The sequence below is a fragment of the Scyliorhinus torazame genome, chromosome 18 (genome assembly GCF_047496885.1).
Source record: "Scyliorhinus torazame isolate Kashiwa2021f chromosome 18, sScyTor2.1, whole genome shotgun sequence".
NCBI classification, from domain to species: Eukaryota; Metazoa; Chordata; class Chondrichthyes; order Carcharhiniformes; family Scyliorhinidae; genus Scyliorhinus; species Scyliorhinus torazame.
In genome coordinates, this window is record NC_092724.1 from 32,748,243 (window position 1) to 32,768,277 (window position 20,035).

Here is a 20,035-nt window from a genome sequence, read left to right on the forward strand (position 1 = left end):
CCATTGCGCCGCCCAAGATTATTATTACATCAAACCCACATGCTGTGGCAATCTATTTCTTTCGTACTGTTAGTCTAAAGATACATTAACAGGTCTGAATAATCATCTTCTAGTCGGCTCATCCCCACAAAAGCAGTGCATTTTAAGAGGTTATGTAAGAACAATTGCAAAAGCCACCCCTTGAGAGAACATACAACAGCAAGAATGAGGAAGAAAAAGTTCGGAGAATGTTTTAATAACATTACACATTAATCTTACAAGCAAACACTCTCAAAGAATTAAGTGCAAAGGAAACATTACAAATAATCCAGACAATAAGAGATTAAAGCCCATCATGTAATGTACAAAACTAAAATCGACAAAATACAAGATATAAAATATAATAAATTTTAAAAGAACTTCCTTACACCACAGACGGCCCCAGAAATTATGGAAAACTATATTGTAATATAGCATTCATGAACACTAAAGCTTTAAACAAGAAATACCAGTAAAAAAGTATATCATTCATTTTTAAATATTTTTCTTAAATCCACAGTTTTTTTCTGTTCAGATGGAAGAACCAAATGAACAAATATTTTATGTACCATATCAGGACCGAAGTCACAGATTTTGTCTGCAAGCTCGCATTGGTGATTGTACGGAGAGAGCATATCAAGGTAAGTCATTTATTTTATCAAGAGCTTTTGGTATTCCGGAATTAAACCAGGATTTAAACCCAGAAGAGTGAAATCTGTGAGGAATATTGCAAATTGCCTTTTCAAAAGGTTTTTGGCACCAGCCAGACCTTGTTATCATATCAGCAATACTTACTGCGTAAGTAAAGTAAATATACTGAAATATTAATTTCTGAAGGCATGGAAAATATTTTGCCTCGTCAGAGTGCCTTATCAACTCTCATACATTCAAATGTGCTTTACTCATAATTAACTGCAAAAATATCAATAAATCTTTGTCAAGCAAAATAATTATTATAGAAAAGCTATAATTCTCTTTGTTTTGTGCACCAATACAGCTACAGAATTGTGTAATTTAGAGTAGTTATAAAATTTAAACAATTAACTGCTCCAGGTAGGCTTCAGTGCCATTTGGAATTCTCTGCAGACATTACGGTTCTGTGCGTGAATAGAAAATTCCATGTTAGGCATTTTTATCTTTCACATTTCGACATCAGTAAGTAATTATTTGAAACAGGATAGAGCTCTTTCAAGTGGATTTTTTTGTATTAAGATAATCGATTTCAATAACAATGTGGATGAAACAGCCTCTTCCATAACTGGTCAGGAGTTTCTTTTCAATGGCACATTTGCATAGTCATCTCCTTCTGTTAAACAAACAGATAAAATAGTATATTAGTGGGTGCTGATGGTCTTGAAACATTTATGTAGACTTGTTCGAACACGGAGCACTTTCCAGAGAGGAGCTGAGTCAAAGATTGCGGGCTGGAATCCCGCAGCCCGATGCCGAAATCGCGGCCGGCGGCGGATAATCCAGTTTTCCGCTGTAATCGGGCCCGCGCCAGTTCGTCGATTCTCTGGGCACCGAAAATCGGCGAGACCGCGATGTACACCGCGCCGCCGGGGGGGGGGGCATTGCCAGAGGCCCGCTGAGCAATCCTCCACCCCTGACCGGCCGAGTTCCTGAAGGCATGGAACTAACCTGCTATTGCCGGTCGGGATGCTCATGTGGTGGCTGTGGACTCAGTCCACGGCCGCCCTGGTCGGGGGCGGGCGGATCGGACACCAGGGGGGGCCTTATAGGCAGTCGAAGAATGATAGTGCAGGGTTTGATGGTTGGGTGCGCGACCGATCGGGGGGAAGGGGCCTCTTTCTTAGGTCTGGTTCCACGGTCCAAGTCCGCCATGGAGCACGGCGCGGCCGCTGGAGGCCCCGCCATGCACATGGGCGCTCTCTGACCCGGAAGTGCGGGGGCCCGTATCTGCAGCAAAAGTTGCGAGATTCACTCCGGGTTTCTGCTAGCCCCCTGCAGGGCTGGGAATTAGTTTCACTTTTTTGCAGGAATTTCAGGAGTAAAACTCTACCGTTTTGACACGGCGTGGGGACATTGTCTCAACAATGGAGAATTCAGCCCTGCATCTTTTAAGGGAACAATATTTAAAAGCAAAAGTAGCATCAGGGCTATGGGGAGAGCGTGAAACAGTACAATTAATTTTGTATTGCTCTGGCAAACAGTTGGCACAGGCATGATGGGATGAATTAAAACAAAAGATATAGATTCTCTAACTTAATTGAGAGCAGTATGAAATGCTTTTCCCGATTTCATAGAATCCCTACAATGCAGGTCATTCAGCCCATCGAGTCTACACTGACTTTCTGAAAGAACACCCTATCATGGCCCACGCCCCCATCCTATCCCTGTAACCCCGCCAAACCTTTTGGACACTAAGGGGCAATTTAGCATGGCCAAGCCACCTAACCTGTACATCTTTGGACTGTGGGAGGAAATCGGAACACCCGGAGGAAACCCACGCAGACACGGGGAAAACATACAAACTCCACACAATCACCGAAAGCTGGAATTGAACCCATGTCCCTGGCGTTGTGAGGCAGCAGTCGAAACCACAAATAACAAAAGTACTCAAGCGGGAATTTCCAGAACTTTTTGTAGATGTTAATGGAAAATACCAACACAGCTGCACCCAGGAATTCTAGCATTTCTTTTTGCCACATGATTTACTATATAGGAACTGCACCAAATGCAGCCAGTCTCAGTCCACACAATAAATAACAACTGCCTTGGTGTGCAAAACACTTGTAAAGATGAAGGAGCAAAAGAAAAGTAACATCAATCAGAATTTTTTCATAACAAAAGTATTTTACCAGGACTGCAAGATTAAAGTGTAACTTTCTTTTTATAACACTGGTAATTGTCTCTTTATATATCCTGTGCCTTAAGAATAATAAATCAAAATGGAGCTGATTTGCATGAATGTTTCTTCTTTTTCCTGACAAGCCAATCACATATTTAATCCAGCCTTCTTGGGGACTTGTATTGACTTTTGGAAGGCATGACAATTCACACACTTGTTAATTTTTAAATGGTGTCCTGATCTCCGAGGTCCTGAGCAAAATCCTTGACCTCCCCCACAGCCCGAACGCAACATGGGAGGGTCCCCCGACACCCCTCCACATCCGCCAACACCCACGACTGGCAACCATGGCACAATCACATGTGCGCAGAAAATGCCGACTTGGCAGTGGCACCCAAGTACCTTGGCAGTGCCAAGTTGGCACACAGATAGCACTGCCTTTGTGCCAGGCTGGCACTGCCTAGGTACCCAGGCAGCACCAATGCCAGGGCACCACCCTGCTCTAAAGGCATGCAGCTGGGGGCGCCCAATCCTCTTATCGACCCCCACGAGTGCCGTTTCGTCTGGTCCCGGTTTGTGGAGACCAGAATTAAACGGCACCCCCCCCCCCCCCGAGGCAAAGGGAATGAATCCCAAAGCCTCAAGTCCTTGGGAATCTGCATATTAAAGTAAGGCTTATTGTCTCGCTTTAATATGCAGATTTGGCAAGCTGATCCCGCCCATTGTAGACGGGATTCCCCTTGCAACATCTCACGAGATTGCGTTTAATCTCGCGAGGTGTTGTGAGCTGGGTATATCCCGGGAGCAGGGTCTCCCGGCTTTCACCAGCCACGGTGCCGCGGCGAAATGCTTTTCTGGCACAGTGTGGCCAGCAGATTGAGCCCATTAGGTCAGGTAGTTTTAAGAGGTACCTGCTTCATTAATAAAACCTTGATAAGTGCAAACAAAAACTCCATCTGTATAGATACTCAGCAGTTCAAACTGCTGATCAAAAAGCAATAAAGGAACATACCAGGGGTACTAATTCTTTGTTGTCTATTAGATTGAACTCTGTAACAAAGTAGTAAAAATGTTTGTAACAAGTATTCACGTGTGCTTCTGCACCCATATAGCTGATCCGATCAAAGTGGTGTATGTACACGTGGACAAAAACACGGAAAAGGCGAGAAAGGATCTTCTTACAAACTTGAAGGAAATTCTTAGGAAAGGGGGTGCCTGAGAGAAAAGGAAAATATATAAATTAATGTCCTTGCTAGTAATAAATGGCTACATAGCACAACATTCCTATATAGCATAGATAGGAACTGTAGATTGCATTTGGACTTCAAGGTGCAGTGTGTGTATTTAGTGAATAAAGATTGGAAATAAAATATGAAAATCTGCACTTTATTCTACGAAACACATCAATCTCTCACATTACATAAAACCGAACACTGAGTCGGAGGAGGATTTTGTTTTTAAGACCAGTAACAGCACAAACCCAACTTTGACAAAGAGTACTGGAAATCCCTCCCCTCAAACAATGGACATGAGGTCCATTGAAATTTGCAAACCAGGATAGATAAATTGGACTTCAAATGTTTAACTGTGTTTCTCTCTTCAGATACTGCCAGACCTGCTAAGTTTATCCAGCATTTTCGTTTTTTATTATTGACAGGTTTTTGTTCGGCAAAGGTAGTGAGTGAAGGTTACACAACCAAAGTGGATAAATTAAATCAAGATACAGGTCGGCCAGGATCTAATTGAATGGCGGAAGAGGCTTGAGGCTGAATGGCCTACTCTTGTTTCCATGTTGACTGTTGCTGATAGAGCTACTGTGCACTTCAACTTTTTCTGTTTTGTGTCTAAAATTGGTTTATATCTTTTATGGTTTATATTGGTTTACATACTATTTATTGCAGCAATACAGATTGTATTCCAGTATGACGAATACAAAGACAATAAAGTAGTGTACCAAACTGTCTGTTCACACAGAGCAGCCAACTTAAAGTTACACTGGATTATAAACAGCCCCGACACAAATTCCGCTACCTGGGGATCCAAGTCGCCCAGGACTGGAGAGGGATCCACAAGTGGAACCTGACCAGCCTGATGGAGGAAGTTAAAAAGGATCTGCAGAGGTGGAACACACTCCCACTCTCCCTGGCGGGGAGAGTGCACACGATCAAAATTAACATACTGCCCAGGTTCCTTGAGGGGACGCTGACAGTTAGGGACTTATACACCAACAACAGGTTAACAACGCTCAAAGAGCTGACAGAAAGATTCCAGCTGGTGGGGGCAATGAACTTGGGTACCTACAATTCAAAAAATTCCTACACAAAGAAACAGGAACGTACCCATGACCACCACAGCAGTCACTGTTAGAGGGCGTGCTTTATGCAGACATCTTAGGGAATGGGAACTGTGGTGACATGTATGGATGACTGCTAAGGGAAGCCAACACCCAACTGGACGAGACAAGCGAGAAGTGGGAGAAAGGCTTGGGGTTTGAAATAGGGTGGGGACTCTGGAGTGAAGCACTGCACAGGGTCAACTCCACCTCCACAAGTGCAAGACTAAGCTTAATGTAGCTATAAGTGGTACACAGAGCCCACAACCAGAACCCAAATCTGTATGTTCTTCCCAGAGGTGGAGGACAGATACAAATGGTGCCAAGGAGGTCCGGCCAACCACACCCGCATGTTCTGGTCTTGCCCCAAACTTGCTGGGTACTGGGCAGCCTTCCTTCAGGCAATGTTCAAAGTGGTGGGGATGAGGGTGGAGCCATGCCCGAGAGTGGCAGTCTTCAGAGTATCAGAACAGCCAGATCTACTCATGGGGAAAAGGGCCGACGTTCTTGCCTTTGCCTCCCTAATCGCCCGACGGAAAATCCTGCACAGCTCGCAGTCAGTAGCATCCCCCCCCCCCCAAAGCTGCAGCCTGGCTTTCCAACCTGTCAGAATTTCTCCAAATGGAGAAAATTACATTTGCCATCCGAGGGTCAGAAGGTTTCCACAAAATGTGGGAGCCATTCGCTCGGTTGTTCCAAGACCTGTTTGCAGCCAACAACAAGGAAGCCAAAGATCAGGAGGGGGTAGCCACAACACAGTAAGGAAGGGGGGTTTCAGGGGAACAAGGAACTCAGCCAAGCCCAACAAACGAACCAGGAGACACAAGGGGGGGGGGGGGGGGGGAAACAACAACAACCTGAACTAAAAGGAAGAAAAGCAAAGGGAAAACCGGTGGGGAGCGTAACGCAGGGGACCACAATTAACACGACAAAATAAGGAATAAAAGAAAAGGAAGGGCAAACTGTGATGTATTTCTGTAAATAATCAAATCCGATCATGGTGCAAATATTAAATAATTCTAGTTATACTTCTTATATATTCTCGTGTTTAACTCCCACTGTTTCTTCATATTTATATTTGTTTTGTATACCAAAAACTCAATAAAAAACTTTTTTAAAAAGTTACATTGGATTAAACAGAAGGACACAAGAACCAAGAGATCAATATTGAAATGATGGCAAGTCAACACCACTGCAATGTAAAATTTGTCATCAGACACTGTTTCATCAATTCACATGTAGTGTGTATTCTCTGCAGCTGCTCCCTCAATTTATATTTGAATGGAATCAATGATTTTCCTAAAATTATTAATTCACTGATTATATGTTATTTACAAATTCTATACAAAAATCTGAAGACATTTCTTTTGGTCTGTTGATACGTTGGACAAAGAATAAATGAAAAGCAAAATTGAAAAGCAGCATTTGAGTGTTTCAACTCACCAACATTGGTTGGAAATATGTTTTCATTATTCACTTGGGTTTCAATCCAATCCATAAGGAGACTCATATATTGAGGTGCTGGCAGTGCAGTAGGTTTTTTGTATTTATTCTCATCTTGCCACCTGTATTCATATCGAGGTCCTCCTGACATTATAGGGCATGTGCTACTAGTGCAGAATTCTGATACAGTTCCGTAAATCAGATTAATACGGTTGAAAAAATCCACCACGTGCACAGCTACCCAGTCATTGAGATCCTCGTTTGAAGGGAGCTGTACGGCCAATTTCAAATCTAGACCAGCATTTAGTGATGCTTGTGCCCTTTTATGCAATTCAAACCTCTGGGTGCCTGGCTCAAATTTGCGTTTGGGGCGAAAAGTCTTGTCTTTGTTGAACACCTGTTTCAAGGCCACAGCCATATTAAAATCTCTGCAATGGTCTGCGAAAACCAGCAAGAACAACAAGTCTTCACAATAAATGACTGTCACTCCAGGCAATTTATGTTGCTTGCAAGCCTAAAATATACGTGTTGTAATGTTGCTCGTATTCAACAAGTCTTCAATTCTGTGGAAAATAAAACTTGAGTCATACTATAATTCACTATCATAGTACAATTTTACAATTGTTATTTGCAAAACTGATCTATTCCAGTCAACATCACTTCAAAAATTTACCATCATTAGTCCGTCTATATTACATTTAAAAATGATTTATTTTGAAAGAGTGACAGAGTTGCTCTTAAATAAACTAAAGTGTACAGAGATTAGCCTGGTTTCATTTTCAACTTCTAAAATTGAACAAAAGCAAACAAGCAGTACACTGCACCTTCAAAAGGAATTAAAGGGGATTTACATTCACTGTTGGCACTTCCCATTTGCTTTTTAGTTGGACCATAACATTGCCTGAAGTTGACTTAAGACAAGAAAAATTATGTTACTGCACTGGACTGTTGATTTTCCCTTTATTTCTCCCCTTTCATCTCATCTGAATATAATGAGTCGCATTGGGCTAAAGTTCAGCAAACAGGCCAAGCTGAATTTATACAAGACATTAGGTCACAGTTTGAGTACTGTGAGCAGATTAGGACACCTAATTCTCCCCATACAAGATTAAGGATTTTGTGTTGAACTTGCATCAGACACTTGTTGGGTCTCATCTGGAGTACTTTGTCCAGTTTTGGGCACTATACTTGAGGAAGGATGTGAAGGCATTGGAGAGAGTACAGAAGGAATTCACAAGAATGACTCCAGGGATAAGCTGTAGCTTTGAGGATAGATTGGACAGGTTGGAACATTTTTCCATGGAGAAAAGAAGGCTCAGAGAAAACTTGATAAATTGCAAACATTCTTTCAGTTCAGATATCTTTCTCAATGTGAACCCATAAGAAACAATTAGCAAGTATTTTGGGCCTTTTATTTTCAACGTATTAATGTTTGAAAAATCTACACTAAATCATGAGCAAATCTTAAGAATTTCACGGGGGTTACATGGCTGAGCTGATTTTTAAACCTCATCTTACATTCAAACCAGGAGCCAACTTGTTCCTGTCAATTATTATTTACTGGAGGACCACGTTTTTAACCAACATCAAAAAACTCCACTCTAACACTCTAGAGACAACAAATAGCATACCCACATTAGAAATGATACAAGCACCTACCTTTCTATGCAAATGATTCACTTCAACCCCTGCCAGGTTTTTTTCCAGCCAGTCAAATTTAATTTGACAATTACTTCTTCATGCTCATCACCTTCCTGAAGATTAATTATATACTCCTTTACGTTTCTAAATAAAATCTGTAATAATTTAAATTTAAAAAAATCTAGCAAACAGCTCATTCACGATACGACTGCTTTTGTTAATAGTATGTGGTTTTCCTGGTTCCTTTATTTATACAGTTCAGATTTTCTTACCTAATTATATGAGTCATGCATTGTGGAGAGTGAAGGCATGGAGAAACCCACATCTCATTTTCACATATTATTCTGGGGAAGTTAGGGAAACTCCCACATGGACTGTTTCCATGAAGTGCGTAACTTTTTTAAAAAAAAAAAGGTTTACCCTTCCCCATTTCTTTGCTGCTGGTACAAAATACCCAGCCCAATCGCTGAGAGGAAATAGCACTTGAATAACTGACCACTCAAGATTTACTGAACCATTTTAGAGTTGGGCTGCCTTAAAGAATGCTTTAATCTGAAGCTAGTTCAAAAATCCAATCTTGATCTACTAGCAAAAAATATCAAGAGTCTTGCCATATTTAGCCATCTGCTTGGCTGAGGTACTGCTATGGGTTTTAGAGTCATACATGGATGACCACAGCAGCTCATACAGATACCAACTTAAGGCCTCCCTCAGTAATCAGTCCTAGCACATCCCTTTTGAATCTGTATATTAACGATCTAGCTGTGACCAGATTGTGGAAAACATGCCCTAGAAGTCACATTAATGAAACAAAACTTACAGCTGAGGAATGCCTGAAATGGCGTCTTCAGCCAAGCACCACAAAGATGGTGCGCTATGTAAATTGCTAGTGTCTTTCATGAACTCATCCTGAATGTTCAACTTCTTAAATACTTGTGTGTGCTCTGCAAAAACAAAAATCTATTGAAAACAACAGGGGAAGCTAATTCCAATTTGGAAGCACCACTGGGCAACAAATGCCTCCAGCATACATTCATGCTTGCTGTTATTCAATTGTGGACAATTATGGGGGACGGTTTAGCTTGGTTTAGCTCAGTTGGCTAGACCGCTGGTTCGTGATGCAGAGCATTTCACCTGCGCCCCCCCCCCTCCCCTGCAGAGTGGGTTCAATTCCCGTACCGACTGCAGTTGTTTATGAAGGCCTGCCTTCTCAACCTTACTCCTCACCTGAGGTGTGGTGATCCTCAGGCTAAATCACTATCTTTTTTATTTACATTTTTTTTTTCCTTTTCTGAGTTACCAAGCCAGGGCTCAGAGTGTGGGTCAGGGGCGAACCCCTAATCCAGCACCTCGCCTGCTCCAAAAAACTAATTCAAATTGAATCTAATTCATGGTCCCCACAAGAGAGACATACCAGATCTGAACCAAAGGCTCAATCTACAGACACTTGATCTTAGCCAAAAGGCCGAGAAGCGATGAGGCTAAATCACTATCAATCAGCTCTCCCCCTCACCAGGGGAAAACAGCCTCTGGTAATCTGGGATAATGGTGACTTTCCCTTTATTACGCTTTCCGCACACGAAGATAGTGGATACTCATTAAGGCTGAGTTTGATAGATACTTGATGAATAAGGGGGTCAAAAATTATCAAGCGGTATCTTGGAAAATAGAGTTGAGGCCAAAATCAAATCAGCCATGGTCTTACCAAATGGCAGAGCAGACTCAAAGGGCTGAATGGCCTACTCCTGCGTTGTTGTCACATGTTATCTGTAACTTGTGTCAGACACACACCCTGCTCCTGTGGTTGCCAGTCTTTGCAGGGGCAAATACAAACCATGTCACTAATTCAACAATTTGGTGACCCAAGCTCTTTCCATGCTTGTGCTGACAATGCTTTAAGATGGCTGGAATGATATGCTGAGGCTTTATGCTAAATAAATAAATCTTAACTCAGCAGGGTATGGGAACTTGAGTAGAGGGATTTTCTATAGAATACGGAGAAACTTTTCATGAATCATAAAAGAATTAGGGATTCCCCAACCGTCCCAAAACATTGTGGTTCCCCAGTGTCGCATTTAGGGGATACCCAAATTAGCACTGGGGAACCCTTCTTGAAAGTTCCCACGCAAGGGTTTACCCAGCATTTACCCAGAAGCACTAACTTCCCCTGGCCAACTGCACTGGGCCAAGAACCATCCGACAGAAGCGATTTAAATTGGTAATTTCAGATGGTTCTGCCAATTTTACCCTGATAGTTACTCTGAAAGAGTTAGAAGGCATCAGTTCTAACTCCAGAGTAGCCACTTGAACACCCAGAGTCAACCTCGCAAGGAACAACGCCCCCCCCCCCCCCCCCCCCCGCAGTCATACTTACCGACCACCCCCAGCGAATTCCCCACACCACACCCTCCCCCGTGTCCGACGCCGACCCCCAGTCTGACACTGCACCAGTCACCCCCCCCGGAGCGACCCGGCCAGCCCCATCTCCTAGCTAACCTCCATCCCTCCAAAGTCCTTAACCCCCTCATACTTGACTGACTCCCTCCCCTTCCATGTATGATGCCCTCTTCTGCCCAGTGCAACCCAACCTTACAGCCCCCCAGTCCAAACCCCCCCCCCCCCCCACCACCACCACCACCACCACCAGATGCGCACTTTGCTGCCCCTGTCTCACCCAACCTGAGTGGGGAAGGTTGGGTGAGACGGGAGACTTTACAAATTCAACGTATGTCAGCCGAGAGTGGCAATCTGCCAGAGACTGCCACTTTGAGGAAGTTACAGGCCATTAAATTGACAGGGTTTCACTTCACACACAGTACAACAAGTTTCCAATCTCAGCATCACAGAATCTTTACTGCACAAAAGGTGCCTATTTGGCCCTTCGTGTCTACACATTCACAAGTTCTTCAAACGAGCATCATGGCTTAGTGCCATTACCCTGCCTGTTTTCTGGTACCTCTGCACACGGTTTTTATTCAAGTAAACATCCAACGCCCTCTTGAATGCCTCAATTGGACCCGTCTCCACCACATTTCGAGGCAGTGCATTCCAGACTCGAACCACTCGTGTGAGAAAGTTTCTTGCTCACATATTTGCTTCTCTTGCAAATCACCTTTAAATCTGTGTTCTCTAGTTCTTTATCTTTTCACGAGCGGGATCAGTTTCTCCCTGTCTACTCTCTCTAGACCCCTTATGATTTTGAACATGTCTATCAAATCTCCCCTTAGCCTTATTCACTCCAGAAAGAACAGTCCCAACTTCTCCAATTTATCCTCATAAATGAAGTTTATCATCCCTGGAACCATTCTTGTAAACCTCTTCTGCACGCTCTCCAATGAGTTTAGATCCTTCCTATAGTGTGGCATCCAAAACTTTACATGATGTTCCAGCTAAGGTCTAACCAGTGTCTTGTATAAGTTCAGCATAACGTCCTTTCATTATGTCCTCATTAATAAAGGCCAAAATATTATATCCTTTATTAATGTGCTCTCCACCTGTCCTGCCACCTTCAATGATCTATGCACGCATACACCCAGGTCCCTCTGCTCCTACACCCCTTAAAAATGTTACCACTTATTTTTTGTCTCTTCATGTCCTACCAAAATGCATCACCTCACACTTCTCTGCATTGAACTTCATGTGCCACCTTTCCGCCCACTTCATCAACTTGCCTATGTCCTTATTAAGTTCTACATTATCCTCTTCACAGTTTACAACAGTTCCAAGTTTTGTGTCATCCGCAACATTGAAATCGTCCCATGCACACCCAGATCTAAATCATTAACATTCATTGACTATTAGTGTTTGCTTTCTATTCTTCAGCCAATTTTGTATCAATGTTGCTTCTGTCCCTTTTATTCCATGAGCTGTAGCTTTTTTCGCAAGTCTTGTTGTGTGGCAACATAATCACACTGACTGCATCAAACAGTGGTAAAGTGCTTTCAACACACGTCAGCCAAGGGAGATAACGAAAACTAGAAAGGTAATCTTCACCAGATGGTTTGCTTTTTCTCTATGGTTACAATGTAGCATTAAGTGGGTCAAAGGTCTATCTGTGGCATTTGAGAGGTTACTGTAGAAGGAAGAAAATAAAGTAAAAGGGTGTGGGAAGAGGGAATATGATTTAAGATATATAATTATTGTATATGCGCATGTATAAGACTAGAAATTTATCTCCCTCAGGGTATAAAGATGCATGTGTAGCATGAGGGAGGAATGCTGGGGGCAAAGATCATCTTCGACTCGGGTCAGATTTCTCTTCAGCTTTCCTTTTTAGTAAAGCAATATCACCAGGGATAAAATATCAAGCTCTACAGCACTGCATTTCAAACAGAAACTGCACCATTCCTCCGGTATTGTAATATCTCTACTTGAGATTTCAATCCAAATACCCACTGTTAATTTGATACTAGAGACAGACAATAAGGGGAAGGAACTTGCATTTATACAGCGCCTTTCACAAACTCAGGATGTCCAAAATCACTTTACAGCCAATTAAATTGTTTTAAGAATGTAGTCCCTGTTGCAGTTTACTCAATGAATACAGGGAAAGGCTGTGTAAAACTAGCAGTGGGAGCAAGAACTGAAGTTAGGATTGAGAGTTAATATTTAACGGTCAGTTAACTAAATGAAGGTGAGAATGTTAGTGGAGATATAGGCTTTATGCTGTAGATCCTCAGAACGTTTTTTGGCATGAGGGGGATGGGGAATGGAAGATGGCATCTTAGAGATAGGATGCCTTACTTAAACAGGGATATAAATGGTACATGAATTAGACCCTGTGGAGAATTGAGTTAGGAATGAACTGTAATAGCCATAATGAACTATAGTAACTGAGAGGATTGACTGACCAGGAGGTTGGGAAACAAAGAAAGATTAAACTGGAATACAAACAGCGAGTTCTGTTCCACTCTAGATTTCTGGCTATCAAGTGGAATTCAAGAGCAGGCTGGCCAGAACTGACATCAATCATGGGTAATTAATGAACTTTAGGTATAGATGCTTTTTAAGAATCATAAGACAGGATATATCTCATAAGGGAGTTAGGAGGAATTAACAGTCCAAAGATCTGTTTATGCATCAAATACCAGTTGATGGTAAGCAACCAGAGTTTAAAAAGGGGTGAAGATATTGGGCCAAGTGAGATAGCAGGAGTGAGAGAAAACTGAATTGCTAAACCTTTGTGTTGTATGGACTGATTATCTATGCAAAACAAATAGAGTCTGTTCCCTACACTTAAGTGACTTGTGTTTGACACATGTTGCAATGAACCATAGAGAGGTGGACTGACCTTAGGCAAAAATATTTTGTTCCAACTCCAAATTTGTCCTGCAGATCATGGGTTGGAAGGACACTGTTCGCTCAACCTCAATAAATCAATACCGAGAAAAAATGAGCTTGGGTACTTTACAGTACCTGAACGTAAAAACGAAATTCCCTGCAACTTGCCACAACATTGCTGTAATACTGCAGTAAAAACGTCACAAAGGTGGTTAATAACCTTACAGACATCAAGGAAACATCCCAATGTAAACAGCAGACAATGTCACTTCAAAGTTTCAAAAAGAATGAACAATATTTAAATGAACCAGGGAATAAAGTCAAGGATAGAACTCGTCAGTAAACAAAACAAGTTTACAAACCATAATCACCTGATTCCCCCCCTTGAATTTGTTTCATGCCCCTACTCTTATATACGAAATTAGTGTTATTATCTCAAAGCAGCTGATTTATAAGAGATCCCTCCACCCCGCAGCCCCATCCAATTTTCTTCTTTACTCTCTGAAAGGCAGCCACTCATGCGGAGGTATATGCAACTTGAGAACTCTGCTATCTTGACATCATGGACACTCCGGGCGCGAGTCTCCCAAAAGGGAACAAAGTTTCCTAGTGAGCGTGTTTAGCCATGTGTTCCCGGCGTTGAAAAGCACATGGCTATTCAATGTGACTCGCATTGAATAAGGGGCCTGAATGGGGAACGTGCAGTCGAGGCCCCCAATTTGTACAGTGGGGACTCCCACTTGCCAGAACTCCCCAGTGCAGCGAGAGATCGGGACGCCATTTTTAAATACCCTTCTGATCTCCATGGCCCCGAAATGATCCCCGCAGCCCCCCCCATCTCCCAGCCCGAACGCACTATGGGAGGGTCCCCGGCCCACCCCCGCAGCTCCCAACGCCAGCCCGGTGTAATCATGTGCGCTTAACAAAAATGCCAGCTTGGCACCTTGGCAGTGCACATGCCTGCTGGCAATGCCAGGGTGCTAGGCTGGTACCACAGGGCATGCAGCTGGGGGTCTCCGATCCCCCAGGAGACCCCCCATGAGTGCCGTTCCGTCTGGTCCCCATTTTTGGGGACCAATGCTGAACGGCTCTCGCCTGAGGTCTCTGAGGCGAAGGGATTGAATCCTAAAGCCACAGGAAGCTCGGAAATCTGCACATTAGAGTGCCTCACTCTAATATGTAGATTTGCCAAAAGTTGATCCACAATGGGGCGGGATTTACATCGCAACAGAGGCGTGGCAAGCCGGTTAGATCCCGGGAGTTGGGTCTTCCAGCTTTCATCGGCCACACTGCACCACAATATGGCCGTTAGATCGTGCCCTCTATGTTTGAGCTAAGTTGAAAGGCAAAATTTGACTTTACCCAAAATCCCACATGTGAATTTTCCAAAGTCTGGAGAGGGGCCGTGAATTTTCCAAAGTCTGGAGAGGGGCCCTAACTGTTGTTATCCCTTTCCATGTCCAAGTACCCAGAAATCAACTGCTTGCTCCTTATCACCCAACGCCTACAGCTTTATATTAAAACATTGCTGTGATTTTGATTCCCAAGCTGACAACAACTTGAGTATGCACAGGGACACAAGAGATAGGAGCAGGAGTATACCATGCAGTTTGTGGAACCTGCTCTGCCATTCAATACAATCATGGCTGACTTTGGATTTCAACCCGAACGCTTCACCCACTCCCCATACTCCTTGAGGCACTGAGACCAAAACTCTATCTCAGCCTTAAATATATTCAACAATGGAGCATCTACAACCCTCCGAGGCAGATAATTCCATAGAATCACAACCCTTTGTCCGAGGAAATATCTCCTCATCGAAGTCCAAAATGAGAGCCCTCTTATCCTGAGACTGTGCCCTGTGATTTAGAATCCCCACTCAGTGAAAACAACCTTTTTGTCTCCCCTGTCAAGCCCCTTCAGAATCTGGTATGTATGTGTGCATTTAACTGCAGAAATCCAGAGGTTTCCGAGTAGCGCAGTGGTTAGCACTGCTGCCTCAAGGTGCCAAGGATCCAGGTTCGATCCCGGCCCACTGTCCATGTAGAGTTTGCATTCTCCCCTTGTCTGCGTGGGTCTCACCCCCACAACTCAAAGATGTGCAGGGTAGGTGGATTGGCCACACTAAATTGCCCGAATTGGAAAAAAAAAATTTCTGTCAGTGACTCTATGCTTCTTTCGAGGGCATGCTGTTGTAGATTGCAATCAATTAGAAATCACTGAACTGAAGAACACGTCCACTCATTCTCTTAGTCTCAAGAGTAAAAACCCTTGAAAATGTACGTGCGACAGAGTTTTTAAATTGCATACTAAGTCCATAAATACTGCTAAGGAGTTTCATTGGCCTTGATAGAGTAAATTTATATGTGCTGAATTTCAAATTTCTTCATTATGGTTAAGAAATTCCACACACTTAAAAAAGGTCTGTGATATTTTAGCTTCTACCTGAATCTCATATGTTTGACCCAATCATTTATTTCACTGCCTGTAAATTTTTTAAATTATAAGTAAAAATAATTCAGTGGTTTTCACTTCCTGGTTTGCTGTCAGAATCAGTGATTGGCTACTCACCCAGCCTGATGACATCACTTCTGACCATGAAATTTAACCGTTATTTCTGCACCATGATTCAGAAATTCTCATTAAAATCAAAGTTCAATACAGACTGAAGAGTACAAAACTAAAGCAGGCAATGACCAGTGTTATTTTCAAAGATCCTCAATGATAATTCATTTAGATGACGTGCTTCTGAAGATGAATAATCTTGTTTTCTTACAACCATATACACCAGAACTGTGCAGAACCTGCAGACATGCAACAGTATATTATTTCTCCATAGTCGATTATTAATTGTTACCATGCATGCCAGGTGGTGGTTGAGAAAATGAGAGCTCACTGCGTGTTTTTCCTACTGTATTAAAGAACATTACTTAAAATTTAGACAGTTTATCATTTTGGGTCAAACATTTTAGCTATAATCAGACTATGGTTATGACACCTCCCTCCTTTAACACACAGAACAATTGTGTTTGTCTATATTTCTAATTACTCTATTTAGTCCAAAGGAGATAGCCATGCACCATGTGTGGGCTTCTAAACCACCCAGTTTGAGAGACATATTGAAATACACTGCCTGCCTGACCTAAAATAAAACAGCACACTAACAGCTACTGCTCTTGTACTTGGCTTCTAGAAATAGGTATGTCATTCTATTTAACTATATTTACATGTCCTGAAGCTAAACTAATTATTGAATTATTTCCACAAGTACATTGCATTACCTTGTTCAGCTTTCAACATCTATAATGTGGCAAAGAAAAGTAAAAATGCAGCAGGATTGGATGGTGCAGTGGTTAGGCACTGGTCTTTAACTTCTGGGACCCAGGTTTAAAGCAAACACAGACTCCTGAAAAGAAAATATTTTTGCAACTGGCTGTGTCAATGCATTCAGCTACAATTGAATACTAGAGTGACAAAACAATTAACTTTATGATAATAAACTATTACCGTAAACATAAAATATTATGTTTTAAATTTATAATTAAAACATAAAATTAGGAGGAAGAGAGCCAATCAGCCAATTCAGATAACAACAGTCTGTCCTGGCTCTCAGCTTCAACCCTAGCTCCCTGAATTCCTGTTTTACATCCCCATCCCTTTTTCTACCGATGTCGTTGGCACCGATGTGTACCACGACTTGTGGCTGCTCCCCCTCCCCGATCCTGAAAACACAATCAGAGACGTCACGGACCTTTGCACCCGGGAGGCAACACACCAACTGTGAGCCTCTATCGTTGCCACAGAACCACCTATCTGTACCTCTAACTATAGAGTCTCCAATAACTAATGCTCTCCCCCTTCCCTTCTGAGCCACAGGGACAGACTCAGTACCAGAGACATGGTCACCATGGTTCACCTCTGGTAGGTCCCCACACCACCCCCACAGTATCCAAAACGGTATACCTGTTATTGAGGGGAACAACCACAGAGGATCCCTGCACTGACCACTTCTTCCCCCTCCTTTTAAACGTCACCCAGCTACCTGGATTGGATTAGTTCATTGTCACATGTACCGAGGTACAGTGAAAAGTATTTTTCTGCCAGCAGCTCAACAGATCATTAAGTACATTAACTACCTTCATTCTTAGGAGTAACTACTTCCCTGTAGCTTCTATCTATAACCGACTCTGCCTCCCGAATGATCCTCAGTTCATCCAGCTCCCTAACACGGTCTTTGAGGAGCTGGAGATGGGTGCACTTCCCGCAGGTGAACTCAGCAGGCCCTTCAAGAGATAATCAGCTTTATTCACGGATCGAGCCTTCAGACCCTCCCATCCATTAGGTGCGGGTAATCTCGTTAATTAATTAAAGATACCGATACCGCCCCACCCCCCAGAGCCCCCAACCTCCGAGCGGCCAAGTCTCCAGCCTGACCCACCCCGCCCAAAAAGTCATCCTCACACCACCACTTCCGATTAGATATAAAGCTCCTGTTGCTCCCTCCCGTCCGAAGACACTCCCACGAGTTTCCTTTCCCTTCCCCACCCCACCCCACCCCTTCCCTTCCCCTCCCCTCCCCACCTCACCTCACCTCACCTCAGTCTCTCTCCCCGCCGCCGCCTTTCAGTCACTTACCCTGCCGCGGCCTCACTGATCCTTCTGCCGCCCGCCCCAAGCTCTCCGCACTGCGCACGCGCCACCCGGGCCGCGCTGCCCGCCGGGAATTGCAGTCCCCATCACTACGGCTCAGCCAGACCAGTGTGGGTGGCAGTCACACGGTTGTAATGTAGGAAATAACACTGCCTTATTGTGCTCCGCAGGCTCCCACAGAGAGAAAAATTATATTGAACATATTTTTGTGATAGTGATTGAAGGATAATAATTCGCCAATAAACCAGGAATAACTACGCCGCTCTTGTTCAGAACAGTGCCCTGGGATCTTTTAAACCACCTGAGATGGCAGATGAGGCTTTGGTTTATCCCTCTCATTCAAATATTGCACTTTCACTCTATTGCACTGGTGTCAGTCTATATTTTTGTACTGGAGTCCTGAAGTGGGGTTTGAACCCACAACCATCTGCCTCAGAACAGAGAACAGATGTGAGATTAGGAAAATAAATACTTATTAGGTTGAATGGCTTGTTTTATTTTAAATTCTAGCCATGAGTCATATATCCTAGTTACACTTTCCTGCTTGCTTTCAAGCAACTAATATTTTGAACTGAAAATCAAATCACTAATTCAACAGGGGTTTGTTGATGGAGAAGTATACAAAAGCAACAGTGTTTATCTTACAGGGGCCCTGTGGAAAAGTTCAGTTTGGACACAACAGATTTTACTATATGATGATTCTAATTGCTATCTACTTCAGGATTTTTCAAAGTGCGGGTCGTGACCAGTGGGTGGGTCGCGGGCAGGTGTCAGAAGGATCGTGGAGTGCAGGGTCTCAAAAAAAATGTGAATGGCAAAGACCAGAATGAATGAGGGCAAAGAACAGAGAATGCAAGTTGAAGTTTAGGTAAGAAATGAGAGAACAGATCAGGAATGAAGCTGATGAGGCATTTAAGAGTCATCTAGACAAATATATGAATAGGGTGGCAATGGTCTCCGTACGTGCATACGGTTTTAGTTTAGGCAGGCATGGTCGGCGCAGGCTTCGAGGGCCGATTCCTGTGCTGTATTCTTTGAGGCGATTGGTTGTACAGGTGAGTTGAAGGTGGGGAATAAGGGCTACAGCGGGAAGCAACTTTGTGGTAATCCTCAGCAAAATCAGGTTGCCAATCATCCCGATTACAGAAATGGCAAAGGAGAGCACAACAGTAATGTATATGAGGGTGTGACTGCTGCTGTTCAGAAAGGGACAGGTGGGAGAGTTGTTACTGTGGCCAGCGGTTGCATTAAAATTGCTAGTGTTTGGGTTAAAATAATCCATTACATCGGGGCAGCCTATGCCCCATTGAGATGATCCATCCGGCTTGGACCAGACTTAGAACATAGAACATACAGTGCAGAAGGAGGCCATTCGGCCCATCGAGTCTGCACCGACCCACTTAAGCCCTCACTTCCACCCTATCCCCATAACCCAATAATCCCTCCTAACCTTTTTGGACATTAAGGGCAATTTAGCATGGCCAATCCACCTTACCTGCACGTCTTTGGACTGTGGGAGGAAACCGGAGCACCCGGAGGAAACCCACGCAGACACGGGGAGAACGTGCAGACTCCACACAGACAGTGACCCAGCGAGGAATTGAACCTGGGACCCTGGCACTGTGAAGCCACAATGCTATCCACTGTGCTACCGTGTCAGGTGGAATAAATACAGGTGATCGGAAGGTGAATTAACCCACCCGTCCCATCTCCACGGTGGTCATCTGTGATATTCCAAAGCCAAGACCTAAAGATCCAATGTAGAGTCATGCAAACATGCACTAGCATGTTCTTTGCTAAAACCCTATTCAGAGCACAGAAAGTATAATGGTACCAGCACTGATGCATTTTATTCAAAT

General features: G+C 43.4%; 1 protein-coding gene and 1 non-coding gene across 9 annotated transcripts; both read right to left on the bottom strand.

Annotated features, from left to right (window-relative positions):
- Positions 1 to 219: 219 nt before the first annotated feature.
- On the bottom strand, positions 220 to 18,209 carry mob3a (MOB kinase activator 3A). Of its 8 annotated transcripts, none has more exons than XM_072482527.1 (6): positions 18,162 to 18,209; positions 16,808 to 16,932; positions 8,265 to 8,359; positions 6,606 to 7,168; positions 3,843 to 4,045; positions 220 to 1,324 (listed from the first exon to the last, which is right to left on the bottom strand). In XM_072482527.1, the coding sequence occupies exons 4-6, from the start codon at positions 7,021 to 7,023 to the stop codon at positions 1,295 to 1,297; spliced, it is 651 nt and encodes a 216-aa protein (XP_072338628.1). In that variant the 5' UTR covers positions 7,024 to 7,168; positions 8,265 to 8,359; positions 16,808 to 16,932; positions 18,162 to 18,209; the 3' UTR covers positions 220 to 1,294. The 8 variants fall into 8 exon arrangements, with proteins under 8 accessions (XP_072338628.1, XP_072338623.1, XP_072338625.1 ...); XM_072482522.1 differs by having other exon boundaries at positions 8,265 to 8,401; XM_072482524.1 differs by lacking the exon at positions 18,162 to 18,209 and adding an exon at positions 17,965 to 17,982 and having other exon boundaries at positions 8,265 to 8,401.
- On the bottom strand, positions 9,530 to 9,723 carry LOC140395792 (U2 spliceosomal RNA). The gene has a single exon (XR_011936305.1). It is a non-coding gene; the product is annotated as a U2 spliceosomal RNA (small nuclear RNA).
- Positions 18,210 to 20,035: the final 1,826 nt, after the last annotated feature.

Coding starts and splice junctions, on each gene's coding strand:
- mob3a (XM_072482525.1), bottom strand. CDS start 7,023: ATGGCTGTGGCCTTGAAACAGGTGTTCAACAAAGACAAGACTTTTCGC. Junction 4,046..6,605: donor CATATTTCCAACCAATGTTG/GTGAGTTGAAAC, acceptor CTTTTCTCTCAG/GCACCCCCTTTCCTAAGAAT. Junction 1,325..3,842: donor ACAAAGAATTAGTACCCCTG/GTATGTTCCTTT, acceptor TTTGTTTAACAG/AAGGAGATGACTATGCAAAT.